Source organism: Erithacus rubecula (genome assembly GCF_903797595.1).
Source record: "Erithacus rubecula genome assembly, chromosome: 1".
Classification (NCBI taxonomy): domain Eukaryota; kingdom Metazoa; phylum Chordata; class Aves; order Passeriformes; family Muscicapidae; genus Erithacus; species Erithacus rubecula.
In genome coordinates, this window is record NC_136658.1 from 12,379,747 (window position 1) to 12,403,156 (window position 23,410).

The 23,410-nt window shown below is 33.8% G+C and overlaps 1 protein-coding gene across 2 annotated transcripts in view; it reads left to right on the forward strand.

Moving 5' to 3' along the window:
• The window catches only part of NCAM2 (neural cell adhesion molecule 2), a 249,976-nt gene extending 227,655 nt beyond the window's left edge, over positions 1-22,321 (forward strand). Inside the window, exons 16-18 of one of the 2 annotated variants that reach the window (XM_079305097.1) lie at positions 14,308-14,512; positions 16,868-16,987; positions 21,616-22,321. In XM_079305097.1, coding sequence (XP_079161223.1) covers positions 14,308-14,512; positions 16,868-16,987; positions 21,616-21,727 — 437 coding nt within the window. In that variant the 3' untranslated portion in view covers positions 21,728-22,321. Of the gene's footprint in view, positions 1-1,283; positions 1,537-14,307; positions 14,513-16,867; positions 16,988-21,615 lie in introns of those variants that run through there. The other variant, XM_079305098.1, reaches the window with a different exon arrangement.
• The last annotated feature ends 1,089 nt before the right edge of the window (positions 22,322-23,410 follow it).

The following is a 23,410-nucleotide window of genomic DNA, read 5'->3' on the forward strand; positions in this document are numbered from 1 at the left end:
TAGGTATCTACATACGATAGTTATCATGCATGTGTTTGTGCAAGAACAGGGACATTTGTGTGATAAGAAGATTATGCATTGATTAAATATTATGCATACAGGAGTATATTTAACTTTCTAGTTTTCATCTGTTTCTATTAAAATTTCTTAAATCAGTTTTAACGTAAAGGTTTAGCAAAGGTTATGTTAATACTGCATAAGGTTTTAAACATTTTAATTTCTTTTGAATTATTTTTTCAAAATTTTAGTTGAATACTGATATTAATCACTACCAATATAATTATTGTGTTACTGCCACTGGAAAAAATATCTAGTCAATCCACTATATATTGCCTAAATATGACTATTATTTGCCAAAAAGTGAACCTTCAATATAAATATTTATAGAAAAAAATTGTATTCAAACTTTGTAATTGTAACCAAGCATACTGTAAAGATCTGAATATCTAAGAAACAACTTTGTTCCCACTCCAGTATCAATGTCCATATCTAATTACGCAGCTGCATGTGCTAATTGAATGAGCCATTCATATTTTAATTGGACCTGTGTCCATATTATTGAAGCCATTTTTCACAGTGGCCCATTGTGACTCCTGCAATAATTCAGGAGCAAGTAAAAGCCGTTAGCAAGGAGAAACAGATAAATTTGTCTCTTCTTGTGTATGATTGGAACCTTTTTTAAATATCATTATTGACATAGTTCTAGTTTCTGCTTTGAGCCCATGGGCTGGTGTTTCTCCTTGCTTTCAATACTCCTTGATTTAGTCAATAGTCACTATTTCTGATAGTAGCAGTTTTGTGAGTTCCAGGTACATCCAACATAAAAGTCAAAATTGTATTTAGATTTGGCTTGGCTGGATGATCTCGAGGGGAAGCAAGAAACATGATTCAGGTTAAGCAATTAAATAAATTGTTTTAAAATTAGACCAAACAGTTTGTTAATTTGAAAGCTGTGGAGGACCACATTGCTGCTATGGAGGAAGACCTTTTGCACAGTTTTAGTACTATATTATACAGATTTGCCCAGGGTACTTCAATAGTTGCCATTCCATCTATGCTTTGATCATAATTTGATGTTTCTGTTAGAGTAATGTCTTTCAAGTGACTGTCTTTGGCACAATGTAAATATTAATTTTTTTCTCTTTTTTCTTTCCCACTGTCACTTTTTTTTCCTTTTGATACTTTCTTTTTCATATTGTCTCAACTCTTCCACTTTTTTTTTCCTAAAATTTGCATTTTTTTTTCACACTCTTGATTTTCTATAACAATTCTTATGCACACAGACAGATGCTGTGAAGCTACTAGACGTGAAAATGGAGGCCAGTCCCTGCAGCTGAATGCTGCTGTTTTCTCTCTCATTGTAGTCATAAGTTTCTGGTGCATGTTTTTATACTGTTGATGATAAAGCAAGCAATATGTATTCTTCCTATCTCTCTTAATTTTTTATTTGTGGCAAAATAAACATAAACCTTAGAAAATTTTGTATAGCGCTTCTAAAGTTTCCATTCCTAGTCAAGATCCTAAAAGTGTAATTACTTCATTGTATGTGTGCAAAATTATTCACCCAGCTTTTTGGAAGCCTGGTCAGTGACAAATTCAACAATGATGCTTGACACTCCAGTCTTACAGAACATGGAGAAACTGACTTACTGAATTTGATCAATGTGATTTGATTCTGTTTTCTTAACTAGATTTTGATTATAATAAATCCATGCAGAGACCTTACCATTGTCAGCTGTGTGGCTTTCCAGGTACACCACCAATTCATCTTTCAGGAGAGAATTTTCATTTTGTATTAATCCTTTGCAAAGGGTTGTCCTTGTAATGGTTCCTGACACAATGTACTTAAAACTTTATGCTTAATAAAATCTGTTCAAGTCCAGGCTGGATGGAGCTCTGAGAAACCTGGTCTAGGGGAAGGTGTTCCTGTCCACAGCAGAGGGTTGGATGATCTTTAAGGTCCCTCCCAACCCAGACCATTCCATTGGTCTGTGAATATGGACATGTTTTGTACTTTTAATGGATTTCAACAAGCATGTCTTCTCTAACTAATTATTTATTGAATGTTTTAGTTGGCAGTGTTTCATTTAAAATACTTTTTCTGTGCCTCTCCTCTGCCATGCCTCAGCACATAAAATAGATCTCTGCCCACAAAAGTCACTTCTTGTGACTGCAAAGGTGCCACATTTCATTTCATGGCATCTGTTGGACTTGAAAGCTCCAGGGGTTAAATTTTGACCAGTAGCAAAAATGGAAAAAGCATTCTTTCCTATTTTATATATTGAAAGCATGGAATATAAGCTCTGTAGCAGTTTGTGCAAAACCTCAGGAAAAGGATTTCATTTAATAAGAGTCCATATAAATGTTTTATTGCATATATTTGATTTTAAAATTTATGTAGTTGTCTAGGTTTATGGTTCATTTCTCTGTTGCATACAGAATAACCCAAGAATGTAATGCACTTTAAAGCTAAGGCAGAATTAAATATTTATTTTAAGATAGTTCCCTTCAAATTGTTATAAAGTATAACAAACATGATAAATTAACTGTATATGTTGATTTTTTCTCCCGTATAGTTCATACCTCTTGGGATCTAAAAATAATTATCTTACAAATTGGAAATCATTTGGTCAAATTTAAGTATCTGCATATTTTCACTCAGCTAAGGGATTTTCTTATTTCTAAAAGATATTGATTATGATGATTTTTGCCTGCTTTGAAATATTTTTGAAGTTTTGCTTTAAGATATCATTAATAAAACTATCATTACCTAAACCAGCTAACAGTCATGTTAGAAAATTGGACCATGTCACAAATAAAATGTCTTCAGAATGCATGCAAGTCTACAGACTAATTTATTGACAGAAATATATTTTTAAATAATTCACATATTTAGTGTAATGAAGTAGCTGGAACTGAAAAGATGGTTATCTAGAAAAGATTGGTTTCATTGTGATCTGCAGCAAAGTTCTCACTGTAAAACTGACCCACTATTCCATCCATGGCTCTTTCCACTGTGTTCTGTCACTTCAATTTAATGTCATGACATTACTTTGAAATTCATTACATTGATGAGTGCCTGACATAGTGTGGTAAAGAAAGACATTTTCTCTTCTAGTTTTGTAGGAGTTGAAACTTTGGGTTCCTAATTAGGGTCAGACAGGTGAAAGCCAATTTTTCCATGCTCAATCAATGTGAATATATATATTGACTTTTAGTTGTATAGGTGTCCTTTCAATATATACTTTTATTTTTCAGATGATTAAGTGCTTATTGAACCAAGAGACATAACTAATGAAGGCTAGATAATATTTTTAATTAAATTCTTCATTTTAACTATATTACAGCAGATTTGGAACTACTTGCTAAACATGAGTTGCCAAAAACTTTGAGATCTGAGAACATATCTTCAATTGAATAAAACTCTGACAAGTACTGTTGCTAATGTGGTTTTTTTGGTTTTTTTTTTTTTTTTTTTTTTGTTGTTGTTGGTTTTTTTTTGGTTTTTTTTTGGTTTTTTTTGTTTTTTTGGTTTTTTTTTTGTGGAAGGATCACCTTGGGCAGGATCTTTTGCAAGAGGATTTTTTTTCTCTTTTTTTCTGTTTACAAAACCTCAAATAGTGAAAATGTTTCTTGTTATCCTTGTTGTCACTATTGCCTTCTGTGGTAACAAAACAGATAAAAAATGCAAGGATATCTCTACTTGCCATCCAAGAACTAATGATTGGCTAATATTTAGTAAGTAGATGCTGTAGTAGATGCTAAGGGGGAAAGAAACCCATGGTACACTCACACTACAAACCACTGCTGATCTTTCTCAGGCTGCAGGAGCTCAGTAGTGCACAAACACTGGGACTCCCTTTTGGTCCAGGAAAGCAGCAAATTCTTTCCAGGGGCTGCTCTTTGCAGACATATCCCTTTTTCATTCTGATCCCACTGCAAGACAGGCACTTCATGCACATGAGAAACCAGAATTTTCTCTTGTGAACAGTTACTTGCTGTTCTGAACAGTAAAGAAAACCACACTGCAGATCCAATCAAAACTAATGAACACCTGCCACTGGATTAAAGATTCCTGTCTCGTAAACCAAAAAATAAAATGGGGTTTTGAGGTAGTACATATGGTCTGATCCCAGTATTTCCTTATTTTGTAGCATTGTCCTAATTTTCTGTAATTTGAAACCTTAATGCTGGTAGAACATTTAGTAGAAACTAAATGTTTTCTAACATATTTTCACCTTCCACACACTTGTCAGTGTTCTTAATTCTTTTTTAAATAAAGACAGAACACTATTACAGGTATGCAGAACAGCAGAAAAATGAAAATTCAATTATAATTTTTCTACTCTGGTAAGACATTTGAAGAGCTCTTTACAAGCTATAAATTTATTATCTCAGCAAGTCATTCTAACATTGCAGATAAGTATAGAAGAAGACACGATAGGAATTAGGGCGCAGAGATTGATCGACTGTGAACTCTCCAAACACACTGGGAAGGAGATAATGAAAAGCCTTGAGAAATTTTAGAAGCTAAATATACATTATGAATGGCAAGTTGGCTTTTATCCTCAGTGTCACAATGCCAGTGGGATAAAGAGACAAATTTGGATCACTTATCTTCTTTTCCAACTGATAGTAGCTTTGGCTGGGAACTACATAAATTTGCCTGGTGAAGTGAGAGAAATTTTTGGTCTGCTCCAATTTAAATTATTCTGTGCTTTGCATTTTGAGGTTATCAAGTACTTTGAATGTGATCCTTTTCTTTTGGCCTTCCTCTTCCCATCAAATTCCAAAGAAAATGAGTTTAGCCAATATTATGGGGATTATGTGACTGCAGAGCCAGGCAATTCTGGGCAGTGACCCAAAACCACTGTAATGAGAAAGAAAAAGTGGAAGAGAATAATGTCCTTGGGTTTTCATATATCTCCTCAGATGAATAACTAATACAGCTTTGTTTCTAGCTTTCTTTATGAGTGTTTCCTAATTGCATCTTAAAAACAATGAGAGTGAGATTATTTCATAATATTTTGTGCGAATATATTGTGGGAATTTTCAGAAGATTTTGAAATCTGGGCTTCTTCCAGACAAGAATGAGGAGAAAATGAGCAGAGACATTTTCAAATTAAATTATAATTCATAAGTATGGACTGAACATCTTAAAATTGTAATTTAAACTCTATTAAAATGATAAATATGTCTTCACAAATTGAATTCAATATAATTCTGACATTAGTATTTAAATGTTGGATAAGAAAATTTGTACCTTTAAACATTGAAATTGTAAAAGGGATTATAGGTCTTATGACTGACAGTGTAAAATGCTACCATTTTTTTAACATTGTCACATATTTTGAAATGCTAATATTAAACTGTCTGTAAAATTGAAGTCCTAAAATATTCTGTACTGATCTTATGCCTTAAATCCAAATTGGTGGCACAGAAACTTAAAAAGGGTAATGATTTTTCTGTGATATAGCAGTTTATTTTTAAGGAACAGTATTTTTAAAATGTTCTGATTTACGACCTTTAGAGTCTATTGCTGGCTTCTTTCCTAATAAGATTTTATTTGTTGTCTTTCTTCTTTCCAGAATTTTGACAAGTTCCTAACATTTACAAATTGTTCACAAATCAAAAGTATTTACATAACTGCAACTTCAAATGCAGTTCTTTATTTACTGCAGTAGGGTTATTAGAATATAAATTGCTGTCTCTAAATAGGAAAAATATTGCCCAGAAATAGACAAGCATATTGCATGCATTGGGAATAAACAATAATTTCTGAGCAGTTTTGTGAGGTGTAGAAAACATACTGTTACCAAATAGCAAAATAGCATTCCATTTAATTTTTTGTGAAAGTGTAAGGCCAAGCGCTGATGCAAAATAAATTATATGCATATGAACAATTTTTATTTAAAAGATAAACAGATATGGTGATTTAATTATACATGATCCTTATGACCAATTCTTAGTCAGTTTTCAGGGTCTCACCATGTGCTCTCCTTCCATCATGGAAACCTTCATAGGCACCACTCAAATGTGTATGCAAATATGAAGTTAACTAATTAAGCCTGAAAAAAACAGTTTTGGGGTTTTTTTTAAGACATAGTGGGGATTTGTATGCAATTTGTGTTTGTGCTAATAGTTGCCAATTCTTTCTCTATTGTCCAGCATGTTGATGATTTCTGATTGTTCATTTTTTCAGGAATTTTAGGAGCAAAGGAAAAAGAAAATATTACTTTTAGGATGCAAGTTGAATATTATCTAGAGAACTGTAGCTTCTGGGATCTATAGTGGCATCACTGAAATCTTTCCTATATTTAGGGCTCATTTATGCTTATCATATTTACTTCATCCATTCATTTTCCTCAGGCATATAAGGAATGTTCAGTTTTCCATTGCTACATATTTATTAGACATAATGTATAAATGATGGAAAATCACCTTTTCCCTTTGATGTCAATGACATCTTAATATAAAGCTGATGGTATCAAGTACCAAGGGTAGAGATCAACTAACTTGTCCTGTCTAGAAGCAGTAGCTGTATGTAAGCTGTGCACTTGAGAGCTGTGCTTAAATATTTTACAACTAGAGCAAGAAACTGAGGTAGGAATATCCATTCTTTTTCATTTGTTATAGGGTCTGAAGTCCCAAGAAGCTGTGATAGTAATGCTTGCCCTCATACTACCATTATGTTGTATGATATTCTTATTAAGTTTTGTATATTTATTTTACATGTTTAACATTTTTATAGAGACAATTTCAGTGAATATTTTATTTACATGAAATTTTAATTGTAATGTATGTATTAAGTGCCCGTAATAGAAACAAAGTAATTTTTTCTTAGTGTATGTTTCTAACAGAATTACAAATGAAATACATACAATGTACTAAAAACTAATTCTGTGAAAATTATTGGATGCACTGCAACATCTGTAAGTTTCTGTTTTCAAAAACAGTGTGAAAGGCAAGAAAAAATATCTCGATTTAAAGTAGCTAATTTTCATTTGTGAAACATTGCTTAATTTTGTCTTCTTCATAATTCGCTATCATTTTGCTCCACTGGTTTTTCATGCATGCAGCACTTGTCATCTCTGCTTTTTCCCTGAAGAATGTGTGCATGGTGTAACTGTGATGTTCCTCAGCACCTTTCCAAACACAATGTCAAGAAATGTATGTAACTTTGTGTGTCTTTCATCTGTTGTTCAAAGTTCATTTTAGTTCATGCAACTTCTGTCTTCATTTTTTGTAATAAAGAAAACTGACTGAAAGCATTTCTATCTGTATTTTCTTTGTTGCTGATTATGCTCTTTTTTTCTTGTACTATCTACATGATGTATTTTCTATCTGAAGAGATTTTTTAGCGTTGTATTTTTTCTACAATGTTTTATCCAATAGTGAATGTTTTAAAAAACAAATAAACAAAAAACAAATAACCAAACCAAACAAACAAAAACAAAAAATAAAAAAACAAACAAAGAAAAAAACCCAAAAAAACCTCCACTCTACCACAAACATCAAAGTCAAAATTAAAATTAGAATTTGTGAATTTTAAGTTTGGTTCATATTAGGTGACTGGCATGCTACTGCACTAGTAAAAGAAGTATGTGCAATGTCTGTATAAATATGCAGCCTGAGCTTGATTCATTCTGATTTAATCTGCCTGGCTGGAGTTTTATCCCCAGAGACAGATGTTTTAATACTGGGAAAAGTTATACCCTACCAAGCAGGGCTCTGCTGGAAGTTGCAGTTGCAGCAGTCAAACATTTTAAAGTAAAAACATGCACCATACACTGGCAGCCCTTATAATATTAAACTGCTCTTTTTGTATCTAATACTACAAAACAATTATATATTTTAAATATTACTCCAAGTATTATCTCTTAAAACTGTTGTGGTTGAATTTACATGCATCTTAAAGAAAATGCTGTCAAACCTGAAATATTTTCTCCATTTAAATAGGATCCCAGAATAGTTTGGCACTTTTTCAGATCTCCTGGCTGCAATACTCAGAGTTGTCATCCACTATAAAGATGCAAAAATTTCTCATGTCTCTATAGTATGTGCACAGTATGCTTTTGAATTCTCCTAAATGAAGCAATTAAAATAATTTATCCTTTTATGTAATAGCCGTACTGAAACCACACATAAGTGTGTGTTCTCAATACTCACATCAATCTTAATTAATCTGCAGAGGTTCTTAGAAACTCCTCCAAGAGCTCAGTTCAGTAAATCTTCTGTCAGTTTGAGTGGAGGAAATTGGGACACAGAAATTTACTTTCCCAAATCTTGTGAAAACCAAAACCTGGGTGCAGTGCTGATGCCATGAACCCACAGTGCAGCCTTTACCTCTCAAGGCACAGGAGGACTGGGATGGGACTGGGATCTCTCTGCCTGCATTTTTCTGGGGTTCCCATGGAAGGAGACTCTGCTAAAAAAATAGTTTTTACTGTGATGACTGAGTAAATGCAAGGAAAAAGCAGCTGTAGCTGTAACTGGCTAACTCTTTAAGCACATTAGAAATGCTCTTGAAGTCTGCTAAGGGATATTTTGATTATGCAAAGAATCTCTTTTTTAAAACTTTGCTTAAAAAAAATTGTTAAATGACAACTGCAGAGAGAATTTTCACAACACAGCATGCTCATTCTAGTAAAGAAAGAGTTTTCTCTATCCTTTCTCTTGTTATCCCTCAATAGCCATGGACACTGTTGCCAGAAACACTCAAGATGCTATTTACATTACATTTGTTTTATTCAGGTATTGCATTTATGTCCATTAAGACACCTTCATAGGAAAAAAATGTTGTAAAAGCCCATTAGAGTAAATGAGAATTCAAGTCCTATTTACTCAGTATGCTGAGAGAGTCATAATACAAGACATTTTCCTGTAAAATTTAAAGGCAAAAATGCATTTCAGAAAACTTGTTGGCAAGAGCATCTCAGCCATAATGAAGAAAAACTCCACTTAGATAAGCATCAGAAAAATACTTATACACTTATTTCAGTAGCTCACAGCCTTATAACTGATAGTCTCTGTGGCACCACAGGCTTCCCTGGCTCACTCCAGCTCAGATTTCATCAGAGATGGGAGACAGTGAAGATCTGTCACTTATGAGTAGAACAAAGTTGGAGGAAGCCACTAGTGCTGTCCCCTTATTTTTCAAAGTTGTGTGTCAAGTGTATCTGTCAGAACACATTACTCAGCCATGCAGTGCAGAGCACATGTCCATGTGTTTGTCCACTGCCCTTCAGCAGTATTTGTCCTAGCAGAGAGTTATAGGAAAAACCACTGAGGAAGAAAAAACATTGCAATTAATGTCAATTATAGCCTTGTTAGCATCTATTTGTATTAAGGAATGAGATAGAAAAGAATACTCCTTACTGTCAGGTTCTTTTTTGCATTAAGCAGTCCCCCAGAAAATATTGCATAGTATCCTGATGATTTCTCTCAAGCTGATGTTGCAAATGTAGTGATTTGTTTACTTTGTTGGAAGGAAGACATGATGCTTCTGGGCATCTACCTGGCTCAAAAGACAAGTTTTATTGATAAAAATTGCTAAAAGCACGTTATGCAGCTCTGATGTGGCAGCCAAAATATTGGAGTTTCTCTGGGTAAGGGGGAAGGATCACTGGTTCTTTACTTTTTTTAGTCATGTCCTGATACTGTTTTACTATTAGATGGGAGAAAATTTTATAGAGCTGTTTAATTTTTTGGTACTGCATTATGATTGTTTTGGTGCTCATCAATGTATATAAAATTTTAAGACCTATATTTTCTGTCTTTTTAGAGGTTTTTTAAATAAGTGTGTGCATTTTGTAAGACTTTAAGTCTAGGAAAAGTTCCAGATCAGATATAAAATCAAAGACAATATTCAGAGGCAGTCCAGAAATAACTATCATGGTTGGGCACATTTTTAAGGGTCAATAGAAAAGTGTAGTTCAACTTGATAAACAAGAATGTTCTTTTCCTTGCCATGACCCAGTGCAGTATTTCAATTTCACCCTCTAGTTAGTTCACAATTTTCACATTTCTACTTTAGATTGAGAGCATGATTTACTTTATCTTCTGACTGTCTTGAAAGAAATGAGAAACACGTATCAAAACTCTGCATGATGCATATGTAGTAGCCAAGAAAGTATTTTTTGACATTGCTCTTTTTTCCCTTAAAAACTCTAATTAATGTAAAAGGGAGATTTGGGTAATCATCTGTCTTTCATCTTAACTTTGATCCATGCCTGATAAGAATGAGAGAAGGGAATAATGCATAAGAAGTTGCTAACTTGCTTTTTTTCTCCCAACAAAATTTTATATCACCAAAGGTGTGAAAGGAGTGTCTGGACATCACCTTATCCCATCCCCCCTCTCACACAGGATATTTGTTATAAAGTTTGCAATTTCTATTTTATTGTAGCAGTCATTGAATATATACAATATGATTCTGTAAGTGCACAGAGAAATTCTGTCCCCTCAAAGGACATAGTTTCATGTAACCTAAGCCTAAACATTGATGTGTCTTGCTCCTATGCAGAAGCAAAAGCTTTCTTTTTTCCTGTATTTTTCCCTGGCACAGGATGCCCCAGCACTGCAGTGTCCAAGGCCAGGTTGGCTGGGGCTTGGGGCAGCCTGGGCTAACAGGAGGAGTCCCTTCCCGTGGCTGGAGAGTTGTAATGAGATTTGCTTTTTAAGGTCCCTTTCAACCCAAACCATTCTCTGGTTCTGTACACAGGTATAGATGGATTTAGTCTGAACTTACATTTGAGAGTCCGGGAGATTTATCTTTTCTCTTAGTTCTTTTCACTGGAAAATTCTGTTTTACTTGCCAAAGCTCTTCATTTCTCTTTTCTCACCAAATAATGATTCCTGCAAAAATGTTCCATTATCTCATTAGAATTCATTAGAAGCATAACTTATTCAATATGAAAGAACTTGAAAATTACCAAAAACTTTCAATGACATTTGTAGAAACAAGCTTTGGGCTTTTTTTTTTTTGTTTTAAATTTGCATTTTAAATTTCTTGAAGTTTTAAAATCTTATTTCCATAAGTATTCATTGATGAGCACTTACTTGAAGAAGTGGATGAAAAACATGTCTTTAAAGTTGTCAGTTTCATTCATCATCATGGCAACGTATTACGTTATTTGTGCCACATTCTGTACAACAAAACCACATCCTTTTAAATTTAGTATATTTTGAAGAAATCCCAACTAAAACCCATTCAGAACTATGAAACTTATACTTTTCTACTTTCTTTTATTTATTTTTTTTTTAACAATTTTAAAAGACTCTCTACAGTTAGACAACTAATTCAGGTATACAATGAACATTCAAAAAAATTCTAGGAACTGATTCTTTTACATTAGCATCGAGTTTTTTTATGACTTAAATTTTTTGTTTTCAACTAGGAAAATAAAAAGGTATATAATGCACAAATATGTTTTTATTTTAGAGCACAAAATAGAACTACTATTTTGAGTTTGTTTGGTACATGCTGGGAAACTGTAAAAACCCCAAATGTTTAAAATAGCTTCTGTAATGTAACTTAATAACAATAACAATAATGATAATAGTTTCATTTAATTTAATGCAACACTCTTTGATAACGAAGTTGCTTTTCAAAGCTGTTGGGAATACTATTTGTAGGATAATATTTCATCCAGTCACAGAATTAGAACTTCTGCTGATGTCATAATATATAAGAAAAAAATTCACATTGTTTTGAAATTATATATATATATATATATATTAGGATATGATTTTGAAATAAGTGAGGAAAGGTCTTAATCTGCTTTAATAGTTATTTGGATTAGTTTCACAGCTGACTTTGGTGGGAGCAGATAGGCAAGTACAAAATCAAAGCAATTTAAGAAAGAATTAAGCCATAGATGAATTTCTAAAAAAATAAGTGCATATGTTTTCATTAAGATTAAAGATAAACCATAACACAGAGAGATTTAAAGAACAAGTCCAATTTCTATCTGTTTTCAGAAGAGATCTTTCATAAGATCCTCAGGCAGGTGAGAAGGCTGCTCACAGCTCCTCATCCCACCACTGGATTTGGTCATCCTTTGGGGGCAGAAGATAGAGGAGAGAAATGTTGGAAAAGTGTTGACAATTATAAGAAATCAGATTTACAAAGTAGAAATCTGCAAAAATCTACAAAAAGGTTTCAAGTAGGAAAAAATTGACTGGGGACTGGTAAAGCAGTAGTAAGAATGGGGAATGCTGGATGTAAAGGAAATCATTAACCATGAAGAGGTGGAGAAATATGCAGCAGTCAAATGCTTGTGTCTCAGGTGGCTCACCCATAGGAAGAAAATTGAAAATGGAAAACAAAGTGTCCCACACAGCTATGGCAAATATACAAAAGAGCAATACTGCAACTGTAGACATTCCCTTCACTTGCCAGTGAAGATACTGTGCAGACATTTCTGTCACTGAGCCACTTAGAATGGGAACCTTGCCATTTCACAATGTTCCAGAGACACTGAAAGTGATGTTGGTAGCAATGAAAAATTTATCTTTTCATAGTAAAAACTTCTTCACACTGCATTAAGAAAAAACTCCTAAAACTAAACCAGAAAAAAAAATTAAAACCCTAAAAAAAAACCAAAACAAAACAAAACAAAAAAAAAAAAACCAACCAAACAAACAAACAAAAAAAAAAAAAATCCAAAAAAAAACCCAACAACAAACCAAACCCTGAATTTACTTCAAAATTTGGATTAAATAACCCTAATTTTCTCCTTCACATTCTAGTTGGTCTTTGAGAAGGTACAGAGATTCACTCTATCAGGTCTCTAGAAATGACTATAGAATTTACTGCTATTATAACAGTTGAAATATATGAGCTTTTTGATAAAGCAAAAATTAAATATCTGCTTATATCTTCTTGATAATTCATATTGGTAAACAAAAATTACTGAAGGTTACAAAGGAATTCACCAAATATGTAAAAAGATATAGGGGAAAAGGAAGTTTTAGAAGGTGTATCAAAAAGTACAAAAATTATTTAAGTAGGAATGCTGGTGCTTATAAAAGGTAAATAAAAAAATATTTAAAACATTCACTTTCAGCATTGCTGATGGGACCATTCATAAATGATGCATCATTTCATTGCTGCACCATTCTTTTTATAACTTATGTCGTGGTTTTAAAACTTTCTGAACAAAGGAAAATAACTTTGAAATAATATCTGTCTGGTTTTCTGCTTATCCATCCATGGAAATATACACATTGAATTCTAGCTTGTTGTATAATAACATTGTGAAGATCATTTCTATAATAAAACAATGCATAAAATAGACAAAGTGAACATACCCAGTTCCACTCCCCTGGGTTTACTCAGCACAATTCTTACACCAGGAAATTGTTACTGGCCAATTTCTGAGCTAGTTTGGCATCTTCTTGAATTAGCTGGGTGCATGAGCCTTTACTGAGGTTGCTTTTTTCCCCTATATAATGATCAGATACAAATCCTCTCCTCTACAAGCCTCATCAGAGTTCACAGACTCCTATAGCTCCCACTCTTCTGAAGGGTTTGTAGCATTGCTGTCATGGGAAAATCAACCTAGGCAAAACACTGAAATAATTTTCCTGAGATTTGTAATGAAGTAAAATTAGCTAAACATCAGCTCTCATAGTTCAAACACAGAAAACAAGATCAGGTGTGAAATATGTTTATTTTGAAATGCATGATTGCATTTTCAAGGTACAAGACTAAACCAGATGAGGTCCTTACCCTATAATCATTTGGTGATAAGCATATTCTTCCCCATATTAAATTATTTAAGACTACATACATGCAGCTGCCAATTAAATACCTTGAATTAAGTTATTTTTTCACTCTAATTCAGAAAATTACAAGAATAAATACTGGTTGGTCAATCTCTTAAATCATTTAGTAACTCTGCTAGGCAGCACTGCTAATTAATTGTATTTGAAATGTAGAAAAGATAACTTATATCAGTGTTCATGTGGAACATTGAAAATGTTTTACTTAGGCTGCTTATTGCTACTTTTAGACATTATTAATATTAATATTAATATTTGATATTCTTTTCTATTAAATAATGCCATTTATTTTCTGTGAACTTACTGGAATTTTGGCAATGGGAAAATATTATGCAGATGAAATGGGTTTTTTTTGTGAATTTAATCAGGTACTATATTTGCTTAACCATCATGACTGTTTATTTCCAATAATTTCTGAATGGTTCATTCCTAAACATTGTTTACTCTCCTGACCAACAGCTTAGAAAATTATATTTTAGGATTAATGTTATTAATAATCTTGCTTTTCTTTCCTTGAAGACACTCTTTTTAATGGTCTGGGACTTGGTGCTGTCATTGGCCTGGGAGTGGCAGCTCTTTTGTTAATCCTGGTTGTGACTGATGTTAGCTGCTTCTTTGTACGACAATGTGGATTGCTCATGTGCATCACCAGGAGGATCTGTGGGAAAAAGAGTGGTTCAAGTGGAAAAAGTAAAGAACTGGAAGAAGGAAAAGCTGCTTACTTGTGAGTATTAATCATGTGTGTTGGAAACATCCTTAAAATAAAACGTGGTCTGTACAACTTACATTATCTTTATGGCCATTTTGTGGTGTCGCAAAGGGAATTAGTAAAATGCTTTTACTACTTGGAAAAGTGTTGCTCTGAAGTGTGTAGAGTTGTTTATTGCCTTTAAAAGAAAAGTTGAGACTCAAAAAAGGAATATACTGCATCTCACTTTAGGATGACCCCTTTGTCCAGCTTGACACAAAAGAAATCAATTGTAATTCAGTACTAGTTACAGACACAGATTTGGTTCATGACAAGCAGGTAATGGATCATTCTAACTCAATTTTTCCAAATCTTTTTTTGAGCTGCTAACACCCAAAAACTCGGCCTATGACTGTGACACTGCCAGTAAACCCTGGAATGAAGGACATGGTATTATAGAAAATCTGTGAGACTGTTTTTCTTCTTGGATATAGCACTTGATAGAAAATCTTGATTCTTGTCTGTAGACTTTAGGAATGAAAGGTGTTGTTGATTTCTTTTTTTTTTTTTTTTTTTTTTTTTTTTTTAAGTAGAAGTGCTGAGTTGGATGTGGGTGAAATGGTAGTGAGTGATTGTTCTTCATAGCAACAGTCAATGATTGCTAAACATGAGTGGGAAATAAACAATACTGATTCTCACAAGTACTTTTCTGTAGTGGCTACTCCATCACACAAATGTGAATGAACTGATCATTGATGTGAAAATATGGTCTCTTAAATTATTAGAGTGGATAGTGAGATCTCTGGAAAAAGCAGTTCAAGTACTGATAACATAAAATAATCACACCTTAGAGACGTGACATTTTCTAAGTGTTCCATAGGTAAACTGGAAAGAAGATTACTTATGGTCCTCTATTTTAAACATTTCCCTTTTTTTACTAGAAAAAAAAAGGCATAATTTCCTCATCCTGGTCTTCTGGTAGGCAACCTACACGTGCACTGTAATATTTGTGAGAATGCTGCCTGTGTCTGGTTTAAATAACATTTGCTGGTCCACCTTCTATGTGCTTTTCCCAATAGTCAGGCCTTACAATTCATTGTCATTCAGCTTCCTAGATGTCATCCATCTTCAGATGGATGTAGAGCACAGGAGATCTTGCAGCCCCCATATTCATAGCTGAGCAGGTCTCCATTGCCAGTAGTGAAGGTGTGAGTGTCTTTTTGGGTTTTAATTCTGGCTATTTGGTTTCAGGCTGTGTCTTTCTTAGGTAACTTGACTACACATCTTGGTTGGGTTCTTCTTAAAAGAGGTGCCATTTCAGAAACAATTCCACAGAGCAAAAACAGTTGTGAGAGAACACAAGATTATTTATAACAAATAATGGTTCTAAATAGAAGTAGTGACATAAAATAGCTGTTTCATAATTCTCCACGTCTGACAGTGAGAGAAAGACTAGCAATGTTTTTTCCATCATGTGCAGCCAGCCTGTCCAGCTCAATAAAATCCAGATGTGAAGCTTCTGGCACTGACTCAGCTGTCCCTTCCTATTGAGCACAGCACTTCAGTTTATGCTTTAGTTTCCCATTCAAGGAGTAGCCAACTACAAATTGGTGAACAGACCCTCCTGAATGGGAAGACCTTAGGGAGATAAATTTGGAAATGTCACTAGACAGTAGTTTATATCTTTTTACCAACATCTTATAACCACATGCCATTCCATGCTGTCCCAAAACCAGATGCCATTTATGCATTAATCCATTATGCATTAATCCATCTCCCTTATAATTAATTGTCTAAGTAACACATTATTTATGCATTTACTCACTTGTGAGAGACTAGCAATTATTCCTAGAATGAGTGAAATATGATGTAGAAACAATTTTTTCCCAGCAGCAAAAGCAGAATGGCTTAGATTTTACCACACAAGGGCTCTTTCCATCAATGGCAGCTGGGGTTGTCACAATATCAGGAGATTAAAGCACATTTTTGTGGTGTATATACTCACATAATGGCCCTTTAATGCTGCCAGAAAAGTTCAAGTATAACTAGGCATCAAGTCCTACCATTATTATACTAGGTTAGGGAAGTTTACATCTATTCCCATGAAGAAGCTGTCACCTTATTATTAGTCATAAACAAAATGCTCTTTTGAGATGCTAATTCATAATGTTTACAGAGCTAGGGGAGTAACCATGGATACAGGATGCTTTGAAGACTTCAAGGAATTGGGAACATGCTGTTAAATGTGTCTTGGTGGTGTTAGTCACTGATAATTAGTTCTGCCTTTTCTTTGCCAAATTTTGAGAGAAGGGATCTTAGTAATTCATTATGTGCAATGTATGTAGTTAATGGGATGATACGAGACTAAAAGTCTTTTAATAATTTTTTTAGGAAAGATGGATCAAAAGAGCCGATAGTGGAAATGAGAACAGAGGATGAAAGAATTACCAACCATGAAGATGGGAGTCCAGTAAATGAGCCAAATGAGACAACTCCCCTCACAGAACCAGAGTAAGTAGCCTGATATTCCCTGGATTTTCACACAAGCCAGACAGCCCAGGACAGACTGGACTTCCCACAATTTGAGGGAGGTACACAGCACCATGAAACTGGTCTACCTTGGCAATGCAGTGTGGGACTGTAGGGTTTGTTTGATTGGTTTGGTTTTTATAATCATCATTCTAAATCATGGTACTTCACTGACACAGGCTGAGCACAGCAGTACCAGGATTTTTGTTAATTGCACCTGATCTTTACCACCTACCCAGCAATTATTAACTACCCTGTGGGAACAATCTCCTAACTCTCATGAATGACATTAAATTGAGTCTCACAGAAATCTTCACATGCATCCTGAAGATGGGGCACAGGGATATTGTGCTCCACAAACCCAGCTCCTCACTGGAGCATCCCCTTCTTGCTTTCATACACTTAGCTAAGAACTTCAGTATTTAAGCCCACACAGTGTAATTGGATTAATTATGCTGAAGAGCAGCCTCTGCTCCATTTCCTCATCCCTCCTTCCTGTCCCTGCAACCTTCTCTCAGTACAGAAACCACAGCAGTTTGCCCCCATGCTCACAGGCTCTGGCTGCCTTCTGAATAATGGAACTAGCCTTGAGCCCAGGGATGAAATTTAATGAAGAAACCTTTAGGTTTTCTTTACTTTGAGCCCAACACTTTCCATGTGCTGGGAAAATCTCCTACCTCATGACATCTTCAAGACATCAAGGCTATGAAGATGATTGTGCAATAAATATAGAAATTCACCTGCTGATAATCTGATGAAATCGTAGTTGTTCTTTAAAAGGAAAGAATGTTCTAGCAAAAAGTCCTTTTATTTTCTGAAATGCAAAGTAATTTCTTTTTTTGCCATTCTGTAAAACTTTAAGAGCCTGAACCTTTAATTTAAGAAAAGGTTTGCTACCTTTGCTCTTTTTATTTATAGTAAATATGGAGTTAAGTAGCTGCACATTAAGCTGTATAGTTCTTTGAAGAAGCCATGCACAAAGACTTTGAACTTGTGTTAATGAAATAATTATGCAATCTGTTGAGTGCCTACTGATATGTTTGCTCTTCATATTAGAATTTGTTATCAGGGGCACAGTGGAGAGCCCACAGTTATCTAAAGAGTCAGGAGAATGCAGTTGTAAACACTGCACAAGTCCAGCAAGCCTTTGATATATTAGTGGGTAAAGCACCACTTTAAAGGTTCATATTTGTTCATGATTCAAGACTATTTTTTGCACTAGATCTTGCAAATCAGATGTATCTTGTAGGAAACATGGTACCAGTAAAAATGCAGTTCATTTCTTTCTGCTTATCACAATCATTCAATCAGCTGACAGGAGAGAAACATGAGGAAGTTAAAATCAAAAATATTTTATCTTCTTAGGGAAGGGGGAAAGAATCAATCTCCAAAGTCCCGAAAAACTAACTCACAGGAACAATTGATAAGGATTTGTTGGGCATTATGTCCTTGGAAAAATAGGACATATATTAATAAGAGATATTAATAATGATGAAAGTTTCCTTCTTGGTAGTTTCTTCCCTCATAACCAATGGCAAAAGGCTTCAGCAGTCCAAGGCACAGCAGAAAAGAAGTCAGCTAAAGATTTGGACAGTGTCACTTGGGAAACTAAAGATGAAAAGAGAAGGTGCACTCAGGACACCTGAAGGGCCACTGGTACCAGAAGAATTTGGAAAGACCTTTGGTTCAGACACAGGTCATACCCAGTGAAACAGAGAAGTATTATAAATCAAGAGTGAAAAGCACAAAGGGAAGATGCAGTAGAGTGAAGTCAGTCTCTCAGTAGGAATAACACAAAAATACATTGTCAACAACACCCTGAAAGACACATGCTGGGCAGGGTGAGGACTACCAGCAGTGATCTTGGAGGAGAGAGCTGAGTTTGCAGGAAAGAAAACTTCAAGGACATTTCAGACAGCCAGTGAAACAAGGTAGGATTCATTATGCCTAATTCTGGCTGTCTTAAAGGTATACAAGATAAGCCTTGAGGTTAAATTAGATGAAATATTTTTATTAATTGAATTATGTTGAATAATAGCAAAATTGCATTCAGAACTTCAAATACAATTTAAGAAGTTGTGGCAACTAATTAGTAAAGAGATTACTGACTCTTGCAACAGTATTCTTTATTATACTGCTCAGTATATTATTTGGCAAACTCTTTTTTTACCTTATCTCAGATGATCCTTGTTAAAGCCATATTTGGAATCCATGGGTGACAGATTAGCTCAAAGCACTTTGCCTGTAAGTCAACGAGTTATAATCATGCTGGCAGGAAATCAGTTTAAGCTGTGCATTTCATATCACACTTTTGTAATATGATTAAAGTACCACCTGCAGTGTGGTACAACAATTATATTCTGACAGTAATGTGTTTCTAGCACTGGTTGAGTTTTTCTTAGTATTGATGCAGCTGGGTGAATTCCAGTATCAAAATGACTAGGATTCATTTTTCTATAAAACAAGAAGAAAGTAAACATTTTAGTTAAAGCTTTGTATGGGTACCAGCAGACTGTTGATGTTAGGCCACATACAGTGCTAGAGGAAATAAATATTATTAATGATTTATAGCAACCATCTGATTAAAATGAAATAATTTTGTTGTGTGGTTTTTGGATTATTCAAAAACTATTTTTATTATAAAATGAATAAACATTTGAAAGGATTAATCTGCCCAGCTGAAAGATAAAAAATTCTTACTAACAGGTGCAGCTAAGAAAAATTTGGTATAGAAAAATTGGTATAATTAGAACACTTAAACTTGAATTAGTTAATTGAAAGTGGAAAATTATTGAATCTACTAATAGAGATTAAATATATATTTAAAGCAAGTGGAAAAAAAATGCCAAAGTAATAAAATATTGCCATAGTGGAAAAGAGCAATGTCAACTGATAACTGGACTCAAGATGGTGCATGGACTTTGTGATGAGGACAGTTTTGATGCATAATTTTTTTTTTACTTGTGTGTAGCTTTCATTGAGTGCTCTGCTTGCATGTAAAGCAAGGTTAATTTTATCTCACTGTTTGTGTGAACATGGTTTTCAATAATGACTGGTATCTTCAATAGGGTTCTGGCAAATCTTCTCATTTCAAATATTTTGTAACATGATCTTAATCCACTTAAACCAATTTCTTTAAATTTCCACACAGTATACTCTGTCAATTCCCCAGTTTTGACTTTGATATTTCCTTCTTTCCAGCACCATCTTTTGAGAAATCACTCTGGTTTTTCTTAAAACTACATTAAATTATGTTTTGGGCTTTTTTAGTACTTGTCTTAGTGCTAATCAGATCTTTGACACACATGCCTGCTTAGCAAAAATGCATGTCATGAGCTGCTCTTCCTCTGCCCCAGTGTTTTATCTTCTGTTGAAAATTTTGATTCTGTTGTTTCCATCCTTTCAGGCATCTTGCTGAGGGCTGAAATCTGTTTCCTTTGGGTGTGCCATGAGACCCAGACAATTAGCAGATACCTCCCTCTGTGCTCAGAGCCAGACATCTGATGATATATCCCATGTATTTTACTGTAGTAGAACAAGTTAATCTTTGATTTCTCTCAGATACATGTTGTGCTCATTGTTTAACCTCTGGATAAACAGCATCCTTCTTAGTTCATTTCAGACAACTTAAATTTCAAATGACTGGGAATTCAGGTATTGTTTTGTTTTATTTGCAGTTATTAAATACTGTCTTGTAAAAAGACATTCCTAAGAGATTCCTCTGACAGGTTTTGAACAGTGTATTGTTCTTTGGGACATCAAAGCAATCAAAGCAGAAATTTACTGAAACATTTAACAGTTATTATGAATAAAAAAGGCATATTCATTCTATTCCCTAGTTAAAGACCAGAAAGCAAACCCAAACTGGAATCATGATTAAGAGCTATCATGCCCAGGAGACATTGTTACAGGAACAACTCAGTAAACCATATTTGACAGCTATATTTTTGGACAGCTAATTACTGGCAGAAGGGAATCAATGATTTTCAAGACCTTTTTCAATGAGATCACATTCAAGAGGGTGGGGACTTTTTTACCAAATCTTCAGTTTTCACTAAGTCTTAAAAGAACTGTAAGTTATTAATGAAGCTATATTGTGTGATCCATGAAAATTAAACAGTGGAACTTTCTAAATAATAACTTCCATTATTTCCTTGCACTATAAAATTCTTTACCTATGCCTTAGTATAATCTCCAATAATAGCTGCATTATTTTATATACAATTGAATTTACATTTAGAAAAGACATTATAAAAGAGTTTAACTGAGATTTAAAAGTGTTTCACATTATCCTAGGCATCACATACCTCTGTACTCTCTGCGGTCAAGAAAATTGACTTTTGTTTTCTTTTGTCTTATTGAAGAACTGCATTTTGAACAGCACCAATGTTTTTATCATGTGATTTTTATGGCTTTATAGAAATGGAAAGAGTTAATATGAATCACTTTAAAAGCAAAGAACCTCACTGTTCATAATAAAATAACTATACATTGTTTAAAAAAACCTATTGTACTACAATATGACCTACATAGACAATACATATATTATAGACTTAAATTACAGATTGTTTTGTTTTTGTGTTACCATGATTCCTCTTTTTTTCTGATAGGAAGCTGCCACTAAAGGAGGAAAATGGCAAAGAAGCTTTAAATCCAGAAACCATAGAAATCAAAGTTGCTAATGACATCATCCAGTCAAAAGAAGATGATAGCAAAGCATAATAAGATAAACTACAGCTGTCTGGATAATGCATTTGGATTGAAGTAATCCTGTGACCAAAACTTTACAGCTGACCTTAATTTCTTGGGAAACTTAAGCTTGGAATAGTTAGTACATGTGTACATACAATGAAACAGCTCCTGTCTACAGTTCTTTTCTATATTTTTTAGTTGTTAATGGTTTTTGTATGTAGTTTTGCTGACACCAAGTCCCATGCTATAAATTTGAAAAATCTGCAGGATAAGATCTATAATTTATTATATGAAAAATGTGTCTATTTAAAAGAAAAATTCTAAAGCACCCCTAACTACAAACAGCACATCAGGCCTCTCCAGATATTACCATGCATCAAGTGCCATATGCTGATGTATTTATTTCCATTTATAACAAAAAGAAAATTTAGGTTGCCTTTAAAAAAAACCCAAACAACTAAACCAGTCTCATTACAATGTTTAATGTTTAGCTCTGGCTGACACTCAGTAGTCATTCCAGCTGTGATTATCACTTGAAGCATTAAAAAACCCACAAACTCTTCAACACAGAGCCAGGTCCCACTGCAGTTTCTCCTGGGTTCTTCAATTAAAAAGCAAAACAAACAAACAAGCAAACAAAAAAACCCTGGTATTCACAATATACAAACTCAAATAAAATTGGCTAAATATTTCACAACAATCTATTGGCCTCATCCTAATGATGTGAGAGTGACTCTGAAAGGCTCTAGGATTTTCAATGCTTCAGGTTTTCTGTATGAAAGTTTTGAAAGTTACATGTGAACTAAAATGCAGCCAAGGTGTGATAAGAAATCTGTTTTTCAATCATAATCTTCACTTTAAAAGAAAACTTGCAATATTTGTCCCAACATATATTTACATACAGAGTATTCATTTTTGTCTTAGTTCAAATCATTTAGCTAAGGGATAAAACTGTGGTTTAGTGAAGTAAATACATTTTCTCCCCAAATCAATATATAAAATATTAAATTTGGCCTTTTTAGAAGCAGAACTTTTTCCTTTGTGATTTCATATCCTTTGTCTTGACAAGTACAATTTAAGAACAGATGGATTTTTTTTTTTTTAAAGCAGTTAGGAATAATTTTTAATTATTAATTAATGCAATCTTATATTCAACCAAATACTTTTTCTTTCCATATCAAACTTTCTTCAAGATATTCCTTTTTATCATTCTGATCATATTCCCCCACAGGAAATTTGACAGATTTATTTCATCTGAAATTCATTCATATGAATGAATCATTGATACAATTTATTGCTCCACTAACTGGAGCAATATTGTTTGTTTCCATTCCAGCATAGTGCATCCACACTAACAAACTCTTCAAAGTCTTGCTTTGAAAGAAATAGATAAACCATATAGAAAAATCAACTGGAGAATTTTACTTGTTGGGAGTAACCGGTAGAGTAAATTGTGAATTTTCCATATCTAAGTCATGCCTGAAGTTTAAGTGTACTTTTACTCATCAAATTGTGTTTTCTCCATGCTATATATGAATTTTGATCATATTTGAAGTCTTTGTACTTTTGGACTTTTGTGCAGTAAAACTGAAAGTGAAATGTAAAAGGATCTCCTTAAATTTGAAGAAAATGTCTTAATAACCTTCTTGTTAATCCAAGTTTAAGTGCATTTAAAGAGCTGAGGAGAATATATTTATATTTAATTCTTAGATC